The following is a 22,352-nucleotide window of genomic DNA, read 5'->3' as shown; positions in this document are numbered from 1 at the left end:
AATACATTGTCTTTTACACTGTGTTCTGAGTTACTTCGGATTGTATTAGCTATTTATTAGCTTCTTGTACATAGTTTTGATGCTGTTGTTTGTATGTCTGTATAATGTATTGTATCGAGGGCAGCAAAGGCTTCTTTGACACATAGGCTATTAAGTTTCTAAATTAACGAGTCAGTTAATCCCCATTCCTTGGCTCCAATCCGCTGACCTGCTACAAGGGGTTATGTGAACCAATTGAAACTATGTTATATTTTGTTCTCTGCTTTTGTTAAAAATTAGATTATGCTTTTCATAGTTTTTCGAACATTGATTACTTAATACTCGGTAAAATGAGGTGTTCCTTTGCCTTTCACGAAATATATAAATACAAAAACTAAAAGAGGGCTCAGTTAACAAAACTTTATCCTACCCAATACACAAAGTAAGTGTGTAATGTTCGAAATGAAACAATAAATCATTACGATTAGTTCCCTAGCAACTACTTTAAAAAGTCGTAATTTTCATTGATTGAGATCCGTTGAGAATGGCCAAGGCTGTCAAATAAAAGCTAACAGTTTCAAATCGCACAGTCCTTGCAGCAGAATTACGCAAGCACCCAACCTTGGAAAGAACCTTAAATATAGCGAATCTGGTTGCGAAGTTTGTGACCTACAGACAACACCTTCATTTCTACATAGGGAACTGATACGTATGTCGCATTTTGCATGCGCATTTTCCTGTAAACGATGTTTGCAGTAAAGAGTCAAGAGGTGTAAAATGTATTGATTTTATCAGCAAAACGTTCTGGACACCACATGCATACGAAATGATACTTCTTAAACAGATCTTGTAAGTTTAAGTCATAGAAAGAAACACATTTTCGTAACGCTCAGTGCTGCCAGCTCTCTAGGCAAGCATCAGGTAGTCTGAGCATAGGTACTAAGAAATTACATAAATATAGCTTATTTATTTTAATATTGAAACGTATAGAATAAGATAGTCATGGACAGGAAGATTTTGGTTACGAATTTGCGTCATGTACACAAATAAATAATCAAACTTCGTGTGACGTCATGCTTTGGGCTTTTGACAGTCCGTTTAAAATTTGGCGGTAAAAGACCTGGGAGACGTAAATTAATGTCAACATAAGTGCTAATATCGTGTTGAACTTTTGGAGTGGCGTTTGCAATGTTTCGGTATAAGTTACCTTGAAAAGGAGTCGAAAGCAGTGAGCTGTCAGACTCAGTGCCACCTGACTGCGTTGACAGTGTATCCCAGTTCGGTAATTGCCGTGACCGAAACGATAACACATGTCATTTAGCATTAGATTACTTGTGTGCCAAATATCGTATTTATTAACATAATCATACATGTTACAGGAGAACGTATGTAGCAATAAGTGAAACCAGCCTTTCACTTTTTTCGCGTCGCTGCTTTTTGGCTCTTACAACAAACAAGAAGGTAAGCGCTTAACAATTCTGAACAATGCTAGTACAGAATCGTCTTTCAATATAATCTATATTATCTTCCCATCATGTTTGCTGCGCGTTGTCACCAAAAGATTTACATTTACTAGTTCGATGCCCTTCTCCACGCTAGTCTATCCTGGGTAAGCTTATTCATCTCTGAACATAATATGATAAAATATACATAATCCTCTTGTCATTAGAAATGCGAAATTATATAGAAGAGTACGGTACAGTACGATCTACCACACAGTTATTAAAAATTGCAAAAAGAAGACGTGACCCATGTGGAAAATCTTTAGGCTAGAAACATGTACAAAGGTGTTGGCAAAAAGTATTAACCTAAAACTCGAAAGTTGGTAAGTGTCTGATACCACATCCTATAATTTTAATGAATACTTAATAAAACTAGCAAATGATATTATCCAATATAACTTTCAAAGTCATATTATGCATACACTGAAAACTGCAAAACCTCTAGAGGGTCTGCATTTCTCAAACAGATCATACAAGACGAGATCATATTGGCAACGAGCTTGTTAAAGAAATATTCATGTGGTTTTGATAATGTTGCAGACAGTATTAGAAATCAGACAGGACATTACATTGTAGCATTTCTGAAGCATATTATTAATTACTCCTTTTTTTAATTTTATCTTACAAGTAGATTTTCAAGTTATCTAGAGGTTGTGAAGGTCATCTATCTCCCCCCATCCCTTTCACTAAATGGGATCCATGGGCAATCTTAACAATTGTGGGCCTGTAGCTCAGCTTAGTAAAGATCTTTTTCAAGCTGCTTTACAATTGGCTACTGGTAGTATAGTTTATAATAAACAAAAACTCATTGCTGTCACCAACATCAGCATGAGTTAGGCAATCACAATCCACGACACAGCAGTCCATGAATACATGCATGCTGTTTTAAAAGCTATAAACGAAAAGGTAATGGCTACTGGAATATTCTTTTGACCTTTCCAAGTGTTTGACTTTGTTCTACTAAGTAAGTTGACAGTAAGGGGAATTAGAGGTATTTCATTAGATCCCTTCTTACTAAATGGTAACAAAAAGTTGTTCTTAAACAACATATAACTACCTGAAACATTTCAAGAAAAACAACACTCCTCCTCAAAAAAATTTAATCAAATATAGTGTGCCACAAAGGAAGATATCAGCTCCAGTCCTGTTTCTGTTGTTTATAGACTATTTGAGTAATGTTGTTAATTGCAAATAGAAAACTTTATTTGCAGGTGACACCAGCAATTTGGTTACAGGATTAAACTGCAAAAACCTTCAGTTGCAGTAGACACATCATTGTTGGAGCTAACACACTGGTTTCAAAAAATAAATTAATTAAAATAAACTTATTATAATCATTGAAAAAATAGTATCCATGATTTTTAATATATTCCAAACAACAAAATGACCACACATTGAAAACAAATAACAAAAGTTTAAAATCAGTTGATGTGAAATTCCTAAGATTATATCTGCAGAGCAATCTAAAATCAAGCACACCTCTTCATCTTCTTACAGCAAAACTCTCATTAATCTGTTACATTCCATGGATACTGCATGCAAGCTGTAAACGAGAAATGGTAGTAAAGACGTACTGTGCACACTCCCAGTTGGTAATCAGACTTGAAGTCATGTTCTGTGAGAATACATCCTGTAGTCTAACTGTAATCAAAACCCATAAAAGTACAAGTGGAAATATATCCAACATAAAGAGACAAGATTCATTCCTCTTCTTTTCCGTACACTTTCCATCGTTTATACAGGGTGTTACAAAAAGGTACGGCCAAACTTTCAGGAAACATTCCTCACACACAAAGAAAGAATATATGTTATGTGGACATGTGTCTGGAAACGCTTACTTTGCATGTTAGAGCTCATTTTATTACTTCTCTTCAAATCACATTAATCATGGAATGGAAACACACAGCAACAGAACGTACCAGCATGACTTCAAACACTTTGTTACAGGAAATGTTCAAAATGTCCTCTGTTAGCGAGGATACATATATCCACCCTCCGTCGTATGGAATCCCTGATGCAGCCCTGTAGAATGGCGTATTGTATCACAGCCGTCCACAATACGAGCACGAAGAGTCTCTACATTTGGTACCCGAGTTGCATAGACAAGAGCTTTCAAATGTCCCCATAAATGAAAGTCAAGAGGGTTGAGGTCAAGAGTGTGTGGAGGCCATGGAATTGGTCCGCCGCTACCAATCCATCGGTCACCGAATCTGTTGTTGAGAACGTATGAACACTTCGACTGAAATGTGCAGGAGCTCCATCGTGCATGAACCACATGTTGTGTTGTACTTGTAAAGGTACATGTTCTAGCAGCACAGGTAGAGTATCCTGTATGAAATCGTAACAACGTGCTCCATTGAGCGTAGGTGGAAGAACATGGGGCCCAATCAAGACATCACCAACAATGCCTGCCCAAAAGTTCACAGAAAATCTGTGTTGATGACGTGATTGCACAATTGCGTGCGGATTCTCGTCAGCCCACACATGCTGATTGTGAAAATTTACAATTTGATCACGTTGGAATGAAGCCTCATCCGTAAAGAGAACATTTGCATTGAAATGAGGATTGACACATTGTTGGATGAACCATTCGCAGAAGTGTACCCGTGGAGGCCAATCAGTTCCTGATAGTGCCTGCACAAGCTGTACATGGTGCGGAAACAACTGGTTCTCCCGTAGCACTCTCCATACCGTGACATGGTCAACGTTTCCTTGTACAGCAGCAACTTCTCTGACGCTGACATTAGGGTTATCGTCAACTGCACGAAGAATTGCCACGTCCATTGCAGGTGTCCTCGTCGTTCTAGGTCTTCCCCAGTCGCGAGTCATAGGCTGGAATGTTCCGTGCTCCCTAAGACACCGATCAATTGCTTCGAACGTCTTCCTGTCGGGACACTTTCATTCTGGAAATCTGCCTTGATACAAACGTACCGCGCCACGGCTATTGCCCCGTGCTAATCCATACAATCAAATGGGCGTCTGCCAACACCGCATTTGTAAACATTGCACTGACTGCAAAACCACGTTCGTGATAAACACTAACCTGTTGATACTACGTACTGATGTGCTTGATGCTAGTACTGTAGAGCAATGAGTCGCATGTCAACACAAGCACCGAAGTCAACATTACCTTCGTTCAATTGGGCCAACTGGTGGTGAATCGAGGAAGTACAGTGCATACTGACGAAACTAAAATGAGTTCTAACATGGAAATTAAGCGTTTCCGGACGCATGTCCACATAACATCTTTTCTTTATTTGTGTGTGAGGAATGTTTCCTGAAAGTTTGGCCGTACCTTTTTGTAACACCCTGTATACTGTGGAGGAAAAAAATTCACAATACCAAAAAATAATTAATGTAGAATAATGAATTTTGGGAGTATATTTATGTAGGTAAAATGTTTAAGTGACTAACTGCAAGATCACAGGTTAATGTAAGCGAAAGATAAGCCATTTCTGATGTGATATGCTGTTACATTAATAACTAGTGTAACAGCTAGAACATTGTATGCAAGTTTGCAAATGTGCATGCCTTATGTTGTACAGGTGTTGGATGTCAGTTTGTGGGATGAAGCTCCACCCCTGTTGCGCTTGGTTGATCGATACAGGGACTCTTTATGCTGTTTGTGGAAGATACTGGATTTGTTGTCCAGTGATGTTTCATGTGTGCTCGACTGAAGACAGATCTTGCAGTCAAGCAGGTCAAGACAATATGTTAACACTCAGTAGAGCATGTTCAGTTACAACAGCGGTATGTGGGTGAATGTTATCCTGTTGGGAAACGCCCCTGGAATGCTCTTCATGAGTGGGATCACAACAGGTTGAATTACCAGAAGGACATGCAATTTTACAGTCAGGGTGTGTGGGATAACCGTGAGAGTGCTCCTGCTGCCATATGAAATAGCACCCCAAACCATAATTCCAGCTGTAGGCCCAGTGTGTTTAGCATGCAGACAGATTGGTTGCATGTCCTTAATGGGCCTCCTCTTAACCAACAATCATCCATCGCTGGCACTGAGGTAGAACCAGCTTTCATCAGAAAACTCAACAGCCTCATACCCTGCCCTCCAATGAGTACTCACTTGACACCACCGAATACACAAATGACAATAGTTCGGGGTCAGTGGACTGCATGCCACAGGGTGTCTGGTTCGGAGTTGTCCTTAAAGTAACTGATTTGTAAAAGTTTGTTGTGTCATTGCGGTGCCAACTGCTGCTCAAATTGCTGCTGCAGATGCAATATGATGCGTCAGAGCGATATGTTGAACTCGGTGGTTTTCAGTCTCGGTAGTGCCTAGTCTTTTTGCGCACAAACGTTCTAGTGACCACTGCTGACAGCAATCATGTACATTGGCTACATTCCTGCCAAGTCTTTCTTCAGTATCAAAGAAGGAATATCCAGATTTTCGTAGCTCTATTACATGACCTTGTTCAGGCTCAGTGTGGTGTTGATAATGAGTTTTAGTCATGTTCAAGGGATTCTTGACTAACATCAACTCACCATGTCTAACCTTAAACATAACTAACACTCACAACATTTACAGAATGTATTTAAAGCAAACCTGATTTGCATTCTCATAGTGGCTCTACTAGCATTACGCCTATGCAACTGCATCGTGAAATTTTAGTAGACATAATCTTTCACATGTAACTTTTGTTTGTTGCATAACTCCTCCTTGGTGTTGATAATTTTTTTTCCATCATTGTACAAGAAGCAGTAGTCCTCATAAGAGAATACCTACCAGCCTTCAATGTACATATGTAAAATTTTAAAATTAAGAACTGCAATAATATTCTCATCTCCCATGTCAGAATGTCAGTCTATCAGAAAAATGTCATTCACAGTAGAAAGACAATTTAAAAAAAGTGAAGCCATTTTAGGTGAGCTACAGTTCCCATGTTGTAAATGAATTCATCACCAAATGAAGTGGAATTTTATAATGTAAAATTACCAGACATATTATAGCAGGTGTGTGTGTGTGTGTGTGTGTGTGTGTGTGTGTGTGTGTGTGTGTGTGTGTGTGTGTGTGTGTGATGAACTGTATTAATTTTATGTATAATAAAGTGAGTTAACATAGTTATTTATACTTATGGTGAACGTTGTCCACAGCAGTCACTAGTGGTAAACTATATTAATGTTGAAGCTTCCTTACAGATTAAAACTGTGTGCCTCATCGAGACTCAAACTCGGGATCTTTGCCTTGCATGGGCAAGTGCTCTGCTGACTGAGCTCCACAAGCATGACTCGTGACCCATCCTTGCAGCGAAGGTCCTGGGTTCATGTCTCAGTCAGGTGCACAGTTTTAATTTGCCAGGAAGTTTCATATTAGTGCACACTCCACTGTAGATTGAAAATCTCATTCTGTATTAATGTTGTTATACATATACGAAATGTTTATTCCCCTGTTTTTTCTGTTGACTTATACTATTTCTGTACAAGCTGTCACAGGACCAAAACAAAATAAATAACTACTGCAAACTACTTTAGAACCTACTTGCTGCATACTCTGTATTCTTGTCTATGTCAACTGCCCCCCTCCCACACACACACACACACACACACACACACACTTATACTCACTCTCGTCCCTCCATCAGGAAATTGTCTATTCCTTGATGTGTCTGGATGTGTGCTGTCAGCTGATCCCTTCTTTTAGTTAAGTTATGCCTTAAATTTCTTTTGCCCTCGAATTTGATTCAGTATCTCCTCATTAGTTATTTGATCTATCCCTATAGTCATCAACAAGCTTATGTAACACTGCATTGCAAAAGCTACCATTTGATCTATCCCTATAGTCATCAACAAGCTTATGTAACACTGCATTGCAAAAGCTACCATTCTCCTCCTGTCTGACATGCTTATCATCCATTTTTCACTTCCATACAAGGGCACACTCCAGACAAATACCTCCAGAAAAGACTTCCTGACATTTAAATTTATGTTCAGTGTTAAGAAATTTCTCTTTATATTTTAGATAAATGGAAGCACTGTGTGGCCATCTTCAGTACTAAAAATACATAATTACCATCAGACATGAGGATCTTAACACAAAGTGGCCCCATTTATAACCACCATAAAAAAGTACAAAACAGAAAATATATACAAAAATACAGACTCTCATACATGTCAAATTATTGGAGCATTGTAGGCCTATATCATAACACAACATTTTTCTATGAGGTGTAACATATACTGTGATGATTACTTCCAACAGATATCTTCACTTTTACTGCAAACAGTAATTTTAAATTTACAGAAGAGCCTACCTTGTAACCTTAGCAGTTGCTGATCCATTGTACAGTGAGCTTGTAGCTTACATAGCCAACTAGCTAAGCTCAGTATTGCAAAAACAAGCATCGTAGTGCCCTCTATATTCAAAAGTGTACAACATTCAGATACCTACAACATTCAGACATCAAATACAACAAATACCATCAATAGAAAAAAATAAAGCTTACATAAAAAGTAACCTTTAAAATCACATGACAATTTTTACCAGCAGAAGTCATAAAAAAACTTTAAAAACACAATACAGGCATAATAAAAGAAATACAATTAAGTTACACCCTCTGACATGAAGTAAAAGATAATTTTTTTATTGGACTATACCTAATGTAAAAGCACGCAGTAATTTCTTAAAAACATACAGAAAAGTTAACATTAGAAACAGCCTTTTTACATTTCCAAAAACATAGATTAAATGTACAAATATTAATGCTTTACAGTGGGACATTATACCCTCCCTTATCATACTCGAAAACTTGACATATGTAATGAGTAATGTTATCAGCATAAATTATTACAGGTATTTACAAAATTAAAATATCTTTTTATCACTTTTTATGAAGGTTGTTAAAGTTTTGTTATGATTTCTGATGGTAAAAATTGTCACATGATTCTAGAGGTTTTTTTGTGTAAGCTTTGTTTTTTCTATTGATGATATTTTTTGTATTTGATGTCTGGGTGTTGTATGCTTTGGAATATAGAGGGCACTATGATGCTTGTTTCTGCAATACTGAGCTTGGATAGTTGGCTGTGTAAGCTACAAGCTCACTGCATGTTGGATTGGCAACTACTAAGATTACAAGATAAGCTTTTATGTAAATTTAAAATTTTTGTTTACAGTAAAAGTGAAGGTATCTGTCAGAAGCAATCATTACAGCACATGTTATACCTCACAGAAAATGCTGTGCTATTATTATATGGGCGTAAAAGGTTCAAAAAATTTGATATGTATGAGAATATGTATATTATAGAGGGAAACATTCCACGTGGGAAAAATATATCTAAAAACAAAGATGATGAGACTTACCAAACAAAAGCGCTGGCAGGTCAATAGACACACAAACAAACACAAACACACACACAAAATTCAAGCTTTTGCAACCAACGGTTGCTTCGTCAGGAAAGAGGGAAGGAGAGGGAAAGACGAAAGGATGTGGGTTTTAAGGGAGAGGGTAAGGAGTCATTCCAATCCCGGGAGCAGAAAGACTCACCTTAGGGGGAAAAAAGGACGGGTATACACTCGCGCGCACACACATACACATATCCATCCACACATATACAGACACAAGCTTGTGTCTGTACACGTGTGGATGGACGTGCGCGAGTGCACACCCGTCCTCCTCCTCCCCCCCCCCCCCCCCCCTCCCCAGGCGAGTCCCTCCGCCCCGAGACCGGAACGACTCCCCACCCTCCCCCCCCCCCCCCCCCCCCCAAAAAACCTACATCCCCCCCCCCGATGAAGCAACCGTTGGTTGCGAAAGCCTGAACCCCGTGTGTATGCTTGCGCTCGTTTGTGCGTCCATCGACCTGCCAGCGCCTTCTCCCGGTAAGTCACATCATCTTTTTTTTAAGCGCTGGCAGGCTGGGGGGGAGGGTGGGGAGTCGTTCCGGTCCCGGGGGCGGGGGGACTCGCCTTGGGGTGGGGGGGAAGGACGGGTGTGCACTCGCGCACACGCGTGTGTCCATCTGCACGTGTACAGACACAAGCTTGTGTCTGTATATGTGTGGATGGATATGTGTGTGTGTGCGCGAGTGTATACCCGTCCTTTTTCCCCCCTAAGGTGAGTCTTTCTGCTCCCGGGATTGGAATGACTCCTTACCCTCTCCCTTAAAACCCACATCCTTTCGTCTTTCCCTCTCCTTCCCTCTTTCCTGACGAAGCAACCATTGGTTGCGAAAGCTTGAATTTTGTGTGTGTGTTTGTGTTTGTTTGTGTGTCTATCAACCTGCCAGCGCTTTTGTTTGGTAAGTCTCATCATCTTTGTTTTTATAATATGTATATTTGTCTATATATTTTTCTGTTTCTGTATTTTTGATGGTGATTATAAGTAGGGCTACATTTGTGTGAAGATCCTCATGTCTGATGGTTCTTTCACATTTTTAGCACTGAAGATGGTCACACAGTGACCAAAATTGATCTGTGAAATAAAGGATTTCAGTATTTACAACCAATGCTGCCATTTATCCAAAACATATTGACAACAAGGCTACAACCCTGTCTCAGTCACTTCTCAACTCCTGCTTCCTTTTGATGTCCTTCAGCTCACACACACACACACACACACACACACATTTCTTTTGTGATTAGTAATTGTTTTCTAAATTAGTACTGGTATTTGTTTAGCAACTTGTTTTTTTTTTTAATGATTATATGTTTATACAAAAATGCTCTATTACTTTTGACATAGCTGAGCCGATTGATCTGGGCCTGTGGTTAACTGGTATGTCTCTATCAGTCATTTTATGTACTGGAAGTGTAACTGTTGTTGTAAGGTGTGCCATGAAAATGTTATCCTCAGGAATTATTGTTGCAAGGTAGACTGGGGACATTTTAGTTTCTTGGCTTTTATATTTCAGAGTGTAATTAGTAGTCCTTTGTTCTGGCATTACTCAGCTTATTTATAGCTTTCATAATGTATTAATACGTAAAGTGGACTTGTTGTCATTTCCAGGTGGTCAAGATAATTGATTTGTCTTCACTGAGCACTGTCTTATGTAACCCCCTCCCTCATGATTTCAAGCTTGGGTGCACAGTAACTGTTGGTGGCCCCATGGACAAGGTGGAGGGGCAAGTGTGCGTATGAGACATGAGTTGTGGCCTTCATTTTGTGTGACGCTATTGGGGGGCTTTGGATGCAACTGTCACAGAGGAGGCATGTCTACGTGGTGTGATTAAAGCTCTCCAGTTGGTATGATATGAATAGATCTTCCCAAGTACTATCATTGTGCTTTGAGAATGGTGAAGGGTAGGTCCCAAGCCTACAAACTGCTGTCTTTCTTTATTAGCTCATCATTTAGTCAGGTCTTGACAAAGTCTTTTAAAACATAATCTCAGAATGTGTTGGTCTCCTTACAATTTGATGCTGTCATTCTAAGTCCATTGGAGATGCAGTGTTCTGCATCAGCTGACTTAGTAGACCACTCACCAGATAGCGGAAACATTGAGTTGTCAACAGACACATGCAAAAGAGAAATACTTAATAGCTTTTGGAATCAATCAGCCAGTGTACACATGTGTGTACTTAGACAGGCAGCAGTTAGGCAGCTGTACTGGGTGGGTTGGGGGTTGTGTGAAGTAGTGGTTAGAGGGAGAGAGTGAAGTTTGAGGTGGGAAGAGGGTTTTGAGGTGGGTGGCTGGAGGCTCCACCACCAGCTTTTCTGAACTACACAGATGGGAGTTATCCTTGCAGCACATTCTTTGTTCCCATGATTCTCCTGGCATCAGTGTCCCCATATCCTCCATTCAATAGTTTCCCCCTCCTCTGTCCTATCGCCCCTCCCAGTTCACATCTCCACATCACATTCATTGTGTGCCACTCATCACTGGCTCCTGGCACCAATGCATCACAAGCATAGCTTATACACCAGCCGCCCCTCCCTACTGTATTCGTAACCAGAAAAATAGCTGCTTCTCTCCAAGCCTCTAGTTACCCACACAAATCTCCTCTTTCTGCCTTCAGCTCTGACTGGTAGCAGCTCACATGGTGTGCTTTCATGAAGTGGATAATCGCAGCCTCCTCAAATGGGGTTGTATGACATCAGGAAGACATATGTCTGAAGCATTGGCATTTAAAGCGCTAGACAGTGGGTGGGAAATCTGGCTCCATGTCACAGCAGCAAACCAAGATATTGAGCTTCTCTGAAAGCGAATCCCACTTCAAAGTGAGGATGACTGCTGCAATGTCATCTTTGTTGTCTGGTGGGCCTTGACATATACAACATACCATGTGGATCTCTTGCTTTTAGATCGTTTCTAGAGTGCTTGAAAAATGCACAACTTAGTTAATAAAACCAATAGCATATTTAATTAGAAGTTCAGTCAGGCAGAGGACTTTTCTTGACCTTTCAGAATCACTGAGATACAGCCATTGTATAAAAAGGGAGCAACCTCTAACAAAGAATTACAGAGCAGTTTCATTGAGTTCAACACTTGGCAAGTTACTTGAAAAAGGAATTCTAGACCAAATGGAATCTTCATTTCGTAGATACAAACACAGCACAAATTCCAAAACGGGAGATCCACTATGACAGTCTGCATCTACATCTAAATGATTACTCTCCATTTCACTATTAAGTGCCTGGCACAGGGTTCATGGAACCACCATCAAGCTGTTTCTCTAACATTCCATGCTCGAACAGCTCATGGGGAAAAACAAACACTTAAATCTTTCTTTGTGAGCTCAGATTTCCCTTACCTTATTATGATGATCATTTCTCCCTATGCAGATGGGCACTGAATCCTCTGCCAGAGTGGGAAAATTTATTTAGGTCAGGCTGTGTCATCTTCATCGTCATCATTCATTCCCATTACGGTCGGAGGAAGGCAGTGGCAAACCACCTCCACTAGGACCTTGCCTAGTTGGCGGCGCAGGTCTCCCGCATCATCCCCTACGCTCCTCGGAGTATGGGACCGCATCATCATCATCATCATCATCATCATCATCATTATCATCTGCACAATAAAGGAAAGATGCACACAGCACAAATGTCAGACAGATAGTGAACTAAACATAATAGGAAAGCTCTGGTAGAACATATATTTAAGAGTATAGGAGACCATTCACCAAACAGCATAATCATTCATTTAGTCATCAAAAAGCTACCTTATTAATGCTGACCGGAAGCCCAATGTCATGATTGCAGTTCAGCAGGTGGACAGGGTGGAATAGTGTTTGTGTCAGGGGGATGGGGAGGGGGGGGGGGAGAATAAAGAAATAATGATTTGGGGGAGGGGGGGGGTTAGGTAGGTGAGTACATTGATGGCAGTACCTCAAATGCTTACTCCCTCAATTTTGACCTCTAGTAGTTTGTAAGTAAAATTGACCATTGGGGGAGACAGGTCCTCTGCTCTTGTAATAACCTGCAGCATCACCTTCTTGGACCTTGGCTCTCCACACCTGGCCAGAGGAACAGCATCCTCCTCCAGCATCTATCGGCTACAGTGTTCTCTTTTGGGATATTTCTCTTCAGAAATCTACCGACCAGTAACTGAAGGAGACACAGGCTGTTGGTCCCAGCACTGCCTGCTCCTCTTCCGTTCACATGCCCACAGCAGATAAGCCATCATGAGATTCCTGCCTGTCTAAAGTAGATAAAGAGAAAGGGAAGAAATATCAGGAGAAGATTATTCCAGTTACCCCAGAGGTGCTAAATTCTTCCACACCATCGGACTGATGTTGATGTTGATGTTGTTCCACCAGACAGTGATCCTGGGGTGTGACCTGTTCTTCTGTCCCCTTCACACCTAACTAGTATATCCATAATGTGATGATTCAGTGGACCTGCAGTGGATATTACCATCACTTGCAGGGTAAGGAGTCAGTCCCTTTCTCTCCTTTAGTCACCTTTTTAAGTTTTTATCACCATTTTCAACCTTTTTTGTTCTTTCAGGAAGAAAATAAGTTATTTACTTTTGTTTCCAAATTTCTATATTCATGTTCATCCCTTTACTTTGTAGAATACTCCAGTGATGTTAAATAAAATCTAACCTGAAATTTGAGATAGATTTTTCCTTTTTGATTATTTGAGTATTTTTTTATATGTATTTTGCACAGCAGTTATTATTATCAGACAACAATGAACACTCCGGCATGGATAATAGGTAAAGTAAAGGAAAGATAACCACTCATCTATAGCTGACTGATGTGTGACGAATAGAAATATGCAGCAGAAAACAGTACTTATACTAGCTTTTGAGCTCTTGCTCTTTCTCTAATAGACGTACACACATTCCCACACACAACTACAAAGAGACACTTTTGCTGTAGCCACAAGTATTTGGGTGTCTGTGTGGTTGTGGATGTGACTCTGTACTTATACTTGAGAAAGAACAAGAACCTGAAAGCTAGTACAAACACAGTTTAATGTTGCATGTTTCTATGCGCCACACATCAGTCAGCTATAGGCGAGTGGCTGCCTTTCCTTTATTTTATGTGTTGTCACGTCAAATATTCCTCTATTATAGTAGCTTCTTTTTTTGTTCCAGAATCTAATTTTGCTGCAGTAACAGCACTACTGTGTGATACTCTGTTCAGTTCTGAAAATAATCTTTTTGAATGAAAATACCAACACCATAGTGACTGCCTTAAAAACAGTTTGTGAAGTAAAGTTTCTCCATGGGTGAAGGCGGATAGTGGTGTTGGTAAAAGTGAACTATTTTGTTCTGTTAATTTTGAGACCAAAGGTTTTCAGGCAGTTTTTAACCACTGACTTTCAACAAAACGTAAGAATAACTTGGAAATTAAATACGGACCACACCTGTTACATTTAGAATATCCAGATCATCCACAAATTTAAAGTGTGGTACATGCACTAGTAATAGGAATTCTAAGTACCAAGTGTAGTTCCACCACCACAGAATTGATTCCGACAATGAAATCAGTGATTCCCAATTACTCTGTGCGTTCGTAAAATAGTTTTTTTTTTTTTTAAATGATGATGTACGTTGATAGTGTTCTTGACCATTTTTCACTTTTGTCTAAGAAAAGTAGATATCTAACACCCGATACACTGGCACCATATTTCTGGGAACACATGTTAGAAGAAGCATGTTCATCATATGACCAGTGTTGAAGATAAAAAAAGAATTACAAACAAGTGTTATATTTTGACCAGAGAATGTGTGTTGCATAACAACACGTCACATAAGAACTTTCTTTTTCAGCAAAGCAGATGGTGAAACATTACATCATAAATTATGTGAAGCTCTTTCTGAAGCCAACTTGTTCCTAAATAAAAGTCTTGTGGTGGGATCAGACTCGTGTAATGTCAGTTAAACAAGTGTTTAGGATTTTAGATGGTGATGTCCAAGAGACCTGAGGCAGATAACTTGTAAACATTGGAACTTGCAACATTCATACAGTGCAATATGACTTTGCAAAGGCTTTGGGGTGTTAGGTGGAAAAGCATCAGAATTTATGGGCAATATTTATCATTATTTTGATTATTGGCCCATTCGTTGGGAAGAATTTCAAGGAATTCAGTCTGACATTTCACATCACAGGTTTTTGAGGCATAAAACTGCAATGTGGTTTACTTGAGGCCCTTCAACCAACAAAATGTTGCAACAGTGGGATGATATCCAGTATTACTTTATTAAGAATATATGAGGTCTGTTCAAAACATTTTGGAACTTTGTCCACAAAATTTTTCTACGATTGTCTTTTACTTACTGTGTGTGGTCTCCTTTGAAATACTCTCCTCCACAACTGATACACCACTCCCAATGCTGTTTCCACTTCCAGAAGCAGTCTTGGTATGTTTCTTACTGGATTGCGCAAACGCTGTCTGTGAATTTTCTTGTACCTTGTCTATTGTTGCAAATCTTCGTCCTTTCAACATCTCAACCTCATGACCATAGACCCATATCTCATCGCCAGTTATGATTCTCTTAAGGAACATCATGTTCTCATTTGCACAATCCTGAAGCTCTTCACAGATTGATCTTTCTGGCCTTGGTTCATGAGCCATGGGACGAACTTAGCAGCAACATTATGCATTCCAAGATGCTGTGTCAGGATTTCATGACATAATACAACTGAAATGTTAACATTCTTCTGCAATCTTTCAGGCATTCAGTCTTTGATTGGCACACACAATTTTCTGATGATCTTAACATGAGCGTTGTCTGTGGATGTCAAAGGGTGTCCTGAGCAATGGTCATATTTAACTTCTGTCCGGCCATTTTTAAACCTTGTGAACCATTCGTAACACTGAGTACAGCTTAAGCACTTCTCACAGTAGGCTTTCTACATCATTTGGTGTGTCTCTGTAAAGGTATTCTTGAGTTTCACACAAAATTTAATGCAGACACGTTGCTCCTCTAACTCTGTCATCTCAAAATTTGCAAACTGTGTGACACAACATTCTACCCAGTACAGCAGTGAATAGTAACTGACATACAACAATGAAACTTCATGCATTCACACATTCAACAGAGGTGTGTGCAGGGATGCCAACGTATTTTGTTCCAACGTGTCATTGGCGCGAAATTTCAAATGTTCCAGAATTTTTTGAACATATCTCGTACCCCTAAAAATGAATATTGCTACTGTTCAGTCCAAATCCAGCAATGCAATTGTGAAATCTCGAAGCAAACCTACAGTGAAAGTAGAACTTCATTTATAATTTCCTCTGCAGAACTATTTAGTCGGTTCACACAATGTTTTTAAAGCCAGTCAGCTTTGATTCGCAAATTGCATACACAAAGAGAAAACATACTTCAAACCATTTAGTCTCCTGTTTTCCAGAGTTCTTCTTTCAGGAAAATTGAGAGTATTTATGAAATTCTTCATAATGAGCTCTTTACATTGAATTATCTGCTTCCTCTTGTTAGCGAGCAAGAAACCAAAGAGCCTAGAAAAGTGGAAGAACATGACAAATTTTGGTCCCTAAAAATTCCCCCCCCCCCCTCCCCCACACCCCCCCCCCTCCTCCTCCCCCTCCTGCCTCCCATGAACCATGGACCTTGCCGTTGGTGGGGAGGCTTGCGTGCCTCAGCGATACAGATGGCCGTATCGTAGGTGCAACCACAACATAGGGGTATCTGTTGAGAGGCCAGACAAACGTGTGGTTCCTGAAGGGGGCAGCAGCCTTTTCAGTAGTTGCAGGGTCAACAGTCTGGATGATTGACTGATCGGGCCTTGTAACACTAGAGGACAAATGCAAGGATGTAGAGGCTTATCTCACTAGGGGTAAGATAGATACTGCCTACAGGAAAATTAAAGAGACCTTTGGAGAAGAGAGAGCCAGTTGTATGAATATCAAGAGCTCAGATGGAAACCCAGTTCTAAGCAAAGAAGGGAAAGCAGAAAAGTGGAAGGAGTATATAGAGGGTCTATACAAGGGTGATGTACTTGAGGACAATATTATGGAAATGGAAGAGGATGTAGATGAAGTTGAAATGGGAGATATGATACTGCATGAAGAGTTTGACAGAACACTGACAGACCTGTGTCGAAACAAGACCCTCGAATGTAGACAACATTCCATTGGAACTACTGACGGCCTTGGGAGAGCCAGTCCTGACAAAACTCTACCGTCTGGTGAGCAAGATATATGAGACAGGCGAAATACCCTCAGACTTCAAGAAGAATATAATAATTCCAATCCCAAAGAAAGCATGTGTTGCCGGATGGTAAAATTACCGAACTGTCAGTTTAATAAGTCACAGCTGCAAAATACTAACGCAAATTCTTTACAGACGAATGGAAAAACTAGTAGAAGCCGACCTCGGGGAAGATCAGTTTGGATTCCGTAGAAATGTTGGAACACGTGAGGCAATACCAACCCTACGACTTACCTTAGAAGATAGATTAAGGAAAGACAAACCTACGTTTCTAGCATTTGTAGACTTAGAGAAAGCTTTTGACAATGTTGACTGGAATATTCTCTTTCAAATTCTGGTAGTGACAGGGGTAAAATACAGGGAGCAAAAGGCTATTTACAATTTGTACAGAAACCAGATGGCAGTTATAAGAGTCGAGAGGCATCAAAGGGAAGCAGCGGTTGGGAAGGGAGTGAGACAGGGTTGTAGCCTCTCCCCAATGTTATTCAATTTGTATATTGAGGAAGCAGTAAAGGAAACAAAAGAAAAATTCAGAATAGGAATTAAAATCCATGGAGAAGAAATGAAATTGGAGGTTCGCCGATGACATTGTAATTCTGTCAGAGACAGCAAAGGACTTGGAAGAGCAGTTGAACGGAATGGACAGTGTCTTGAAAGGAGGATATAAGATGAACATCAACAAAAGCTAAACAAGGATAATGGAATGTAGTCGAATTAAGTTGGGTGATGCTGATGGAATTAGATTAGGAAATGAGACGCTTAAAGTAGTAAAGGAGTTTTGCTATTTGGGGAGCAAAATAACTGATGATGGTCAAAGTAGAGAGGATATAAAATGTAGACTGGCAATGGCAAGGAAAGCATTTCTGAAGAAGAGAAATTTGTTAACATCGAGTATATATTTAAGTGTCTGGAAGTCGTTTCTGAAAGTATTTGTATGGAGTGTAGCCATGTATGGAAGTGAAACATGGACGATAAATAGTTTGGACAAGAAGAGAATAGAAGCTTTCGAAATGTAGTGCTACAGAAGAATGCTGAAGATTAGATGGGTAGTTCACATAACTAATGATGAGTTATTGAATAGAACTGGGGAGAAGAGGAGTTTGTGGCACAACTTGACAAGATGAAGGGACCGGTTGGTAGGACATGTTCTGAGGCATTAAGGGATCACAAATCTAGCATTGGAGGGTAAAAATCGTAGAGGGAGACCAAGAGATGAATACACTAAGCAGATTCAGAAGGATGTAGGTTGCATTAGGTACTGGGAGATGAAGCTTGCACAGGATAGAGTAGCATGGAGAGCTGCATCAAACCAGTCTCATGACTGAAGACCACAAAAGGTATCAGTTGTTACTGACAGCAGTACATCTCAAAAAGAAATTAATCATCCATAGATTTAATGTTTCCAAATGCTTCAAAACTTGTTAAGGCTTCTCTTACAGTGTCCCGTGGAAATAGGAGGAGATATTCCATTTAAAGGCACGCATTAGGAGATGACAAGAGAGCGATGACCAAAAGATTTGTAATCATTGTTTTGACTGCTTAGTACGTTTACCTTCCATGCCCATTGACACTCAGCTCATTAGGTATGGACGGCGAGCACATCCAAATTATATTGCTTACGCAGAAGAATGACAAAGGAAAAGATAACCTGAATTAGAAGAGAAGCAAAAAGAAGAGCAGAACTAAAAGCATCTTGAAGAGGAGATTAAAAAGATTAATAATGTGAAAAAATCAATTGACTATGAGACAGCTGCTCTGAAAAGAAAAAGAAAAGAAGAACATCAGCTATCTAAGAAGACTTAAGAACTTCTCTCTTAAGCTTCAGCTAAACTGAAGAAAGCACTTAAAAAATTGATTTAAAGGCAGCAAAACTGGCTCAGGGCGTGGTTGCACAAATCACTGAACTAGAAGAGATGGAAAGAAAGGGAGGTGGAAACCATTTGGAAAAATCTTGAGAAGAGAAAGTGTAGTATAACTACTTTTTTTTTTTTTTTTTTTTTTTTTTTTTTTTTTTTTTTTTTTTTTTTTTTTTTTTTTTTTTTGCTGAAGTTCCTTAGAAACAGGAATCCAAAAATATTTTGTCGAAATTTTTCTGATATTGAAGTGATGTGATGTAGATTTTGTTTGTGAATTACAATTATCAATGTCAAATTACCAATACTGAATTATGAAAGTACCTTAAATATTAATAAAGTTGTATGAAGGGAAAAAAAATGATCATACTCTGTCCAGGAACTTAAAAGAGAAATTTATTAAGGTCTTAAATGGCATGATTGGTGAAGGATTATAAAAAATGAAAACAATTAATTTGTGCTGTATCTGTTTATTGAAATAATTTGCCACCTTTTAGTCAGCTTTCTATAATATTCTATCACCTTTTAATCTCATCCTTTTCAAGTACTTTGTCACCTTTGTTACCTTTTTCAAGTGCCACATGGCTCTTCCCCATGCACCTACCAGAACTACAACAACCCATTCCCCCTTCCTCTTCGATCTGTTTTGCTCTTCAAGAAATGCATTTCACTGATGATCATTCTCCAACTCATCAAGATTACAGTGCATTCGTCAGAACTTGAATGGCTGTGAGAGAGCATCAGGAGGGGCCTGTACATTGGTTTGCATAGATGTCATCAGTGAGCGGATCCCCCTCCATACCACATCAAAGCAGTAGCAGTGCAAATGTGAATGACACCAGTGATCACCTTTTGTAACATTTATTTACTTCCAGGCAGTGCACTTAGTTACTTTGAGGAGACAAGCTAAATCCAATAACTCCCCCACCCCCTCCCCTCCCCCTCCTTTTCCTGTACTTGGAAATTTCAATGCACAATGCCGCCCTGTGGGAAAGTACCATGTAGTTTGGCAGTGGAGTTTCGACTGGCAAGCATCTTTCTGGTATCGATCTGTCTCCGCAGTGACTACTCTTACCCACATTAATTCCACCCATGGTACCTTTTCAGTTGTCGACCTTACAGTCTGTTCTGCCAGTCTCATGGCTTTGCTACAATGGTTGCTACATGATGCTCCTTGTGACAGTGACCACCTTCCAGTGATCATGTCATTTTCATCACCACCCAACAGATCAGTTATGATGTTGGACCCTTCAGATAGCTAAGGTGTTTGTGTTACTCTACTGTCACCTTCATTCACTCTCTGTCAGACTGCATTGATGAATTTGCAGGAGACTTCTATGACGTGATTACCCATGCCACTAGAACCGCTATCTCCCTTTCTACGGGCTCCAGTCAGTGATTAGTGTTGTGGTGGATCAAAAAAATTGCAGCAATTATTAATGATCATTGAAAGACCTTGCAGTGTCTCAAGCAACATTCTTCATAGATTACTCTTATCACCATTAAGCAGCTCCATGCAAAAGTTCACTATCTAAATGCAGTAATGCTGGGAGAACAGCATCATATGGGAATAAATTCTTTTTCATCCCAGATGTGGGACAAGCTCCATAATTTAATGGGCTGCCAGAACAACAACTGTTGTAGATCTCCTCCAATATTGCAATATTGGTACTAATGCATTGCTTGTTACTAAACACCTCGTGACCCACTTTGTGACAATGTCGGCATCCTATTCTAATGCAACTATCTTTTGAAAACATAAAAGTCAAGTAGAAAATATCCCCTATCCTTTACCCCCATCACAATGAATGATGTAATGAACCTTATATGAACTGGGAACCAGTTCAGGGTCTTGAGTTATCACACATTACAGCCCAGGCCTCATTTGATCCGTAATCATATGATTCAACAGCTGAGTATTAAAGAGTCTATCTAGACAGGGTCTTTTATGATATTTAGCTGTTGTTCCACTTCACAGTGATGAGATAGTATCACTGTCCCAATTATTAAACAAAGGGAAAACCAAAAGTCTACAACAGCTACCAACCGATTAGCCTTACCAAAGTGCTGTGCAAACTGCTTGAAATGGTTTTAGCCCAATGATTGTGCAGCATTTTCAAATTTCGGGCCCTCTTGTCACATTATCAATGTGGTTTCTGGGAGAGACAATCCATAACCGACCATCTGGTTAGGTTGGAAACAGCAATCCAACTGGCTTTTTCCAAACGCCAGCAATTCATCGTAGTCTTATTTGACCTGCAAGAGACATATGACACCGCTTGGCGGCATCACATTTTCCTTACACTTCATGACTGGAACTTTCAAGATCCCTACCAATTTTTATTCATCAGTTTTTATCACACAAGTTGTTTCAGATTAGAGTGGGTACATTGCTCAGCTTGCGATGGGACCAAGAGACTGGCATCCTGCAAGAATCTGTACAGAGTGTTACACTCCTATTCATTGCCATCAGTTGGCTAGTGCCCTATGTTGAACCTGTAGTCACCCCCACACTGTATGTCACTGACCTTTGTATTTGACATAGCTCCCAATCTGTAGCCTTGGCTGATCGCTATCTGCAAGGAGCACTCCAAAAACCATTTGCTTGGACCCTTTCCCATGGCTTCCAAATCTTGTCTGCAAAATTGCGAGATGGGCATCATTGTTGTCATACTATGGCCCGTCTTGAGCTAGAACTCTATTTGACTACCTAGTGCCTGGACATTATTGCACAGCCCTAATTTTGGGACTGCTCTTTGGTAACAAGCAGATATAGCTGCCTTGTATTAACCAACTAAAGACTGATTGCATGCAAAAACTTAACATTCGATCTGTTTCCTCACTCGCACTCGCACCTCTTGAGGTGCAAATTGTGTTACTGTACTCTGTATTTACTAAGTCATGCTCTCATCGTGACTGAACTATGGGTGCCATGTTTATGGCTCAGTAGCTCCTTTACCTTTAAAATTATTGAACCCCAGTCCATCATCATTGAATAAAACTGGCCAATGACACCTCATGGACTAGTTCTGTACGTCATTTGTTTGTCAAAGCAGGTGTCTTTCCTCTCCACTTCCAATGGTACCAACTCTTGCTCACTTAAGCATTCACCATCCAACAATTTCCTAATCATCCAATATGTCAAATACTTTTTGCATGCAAGGGACATCAACCCCTGTACACGTGCCTTCAGGAGACATTAACAGTTGGAATGCACCTCAGGACTCTCTGCCAGATCTCCACCTAGCTCCTTACAATACAAATAGTTTGTCACCCCATGACCTTTCAATATCTGTTCCTACCAGTTCTTCAGTAGAATCAGGATACTACTGTCATACACTCATAGCTCGAAAACCATGGATAGAACGAGATCTGCTTTTACATCTCCTGCATGTCTGGAACATGTGTGTGGGAATGTGTACTATTTGTTGTCGGCTACTGTGGGAG

The 22,352-nt window shown here is 39.9% G+C and overlaps 1 protein-coding gene across 3 annotated transcripts in view; it reads left to right on the top strand.

Annotated features, from left to right (window-relative positions):
* LOC126457930 (juvenile hormone esterase-like) overlaps positions 1–22,352 on the top strand; it is a 561,537-nt gene that overhangs the window by 463,551 nt on the left and 75,634 nt on the right. Inside the window, exons 1-2 of one of the 3 annotated variants that reach the window (XM_050094638.1) lie at positions 631–828; positions 1,359–1,440. In XM_050094638.1, the coding sequence (XP_049950595.1) occupies positions 806–828; positions 1,359–1,440 (105 nt within the window). In that variant the 5' untranslated portion in view covers positions 631–805. Of the gene's footprint in view, positions 1–630; positions 829–1,099; positions 1,262–1,358; positions 1,441–22,352 lie in introns of those variants that run through there. The other 2 variants (XM_050094639.1, XM_050094640.1) reach the window with 2 other exon arrangements.

Source organism: Schistocerca serialis, chromosome 2 (assembly GCF_023864345.2).
Source record: "Schistocerca serialis cubense isolate TAMUIC-IGC-003099 chromosome 2, iqSchSeri2.2, whole genome shotgun sequence".
Lineage (NCBI taxonomy): Eukaryota > Metazoa > Arthropoda > Insecta > Orthoptera > Acrididae > Schistocerca > Schistocerca serialis.
The sequence above is the reverse complement of the archived record's forward strand: the minus strand, read 5'-3'. Positions and strand labels throughout refer to the sequence as shown.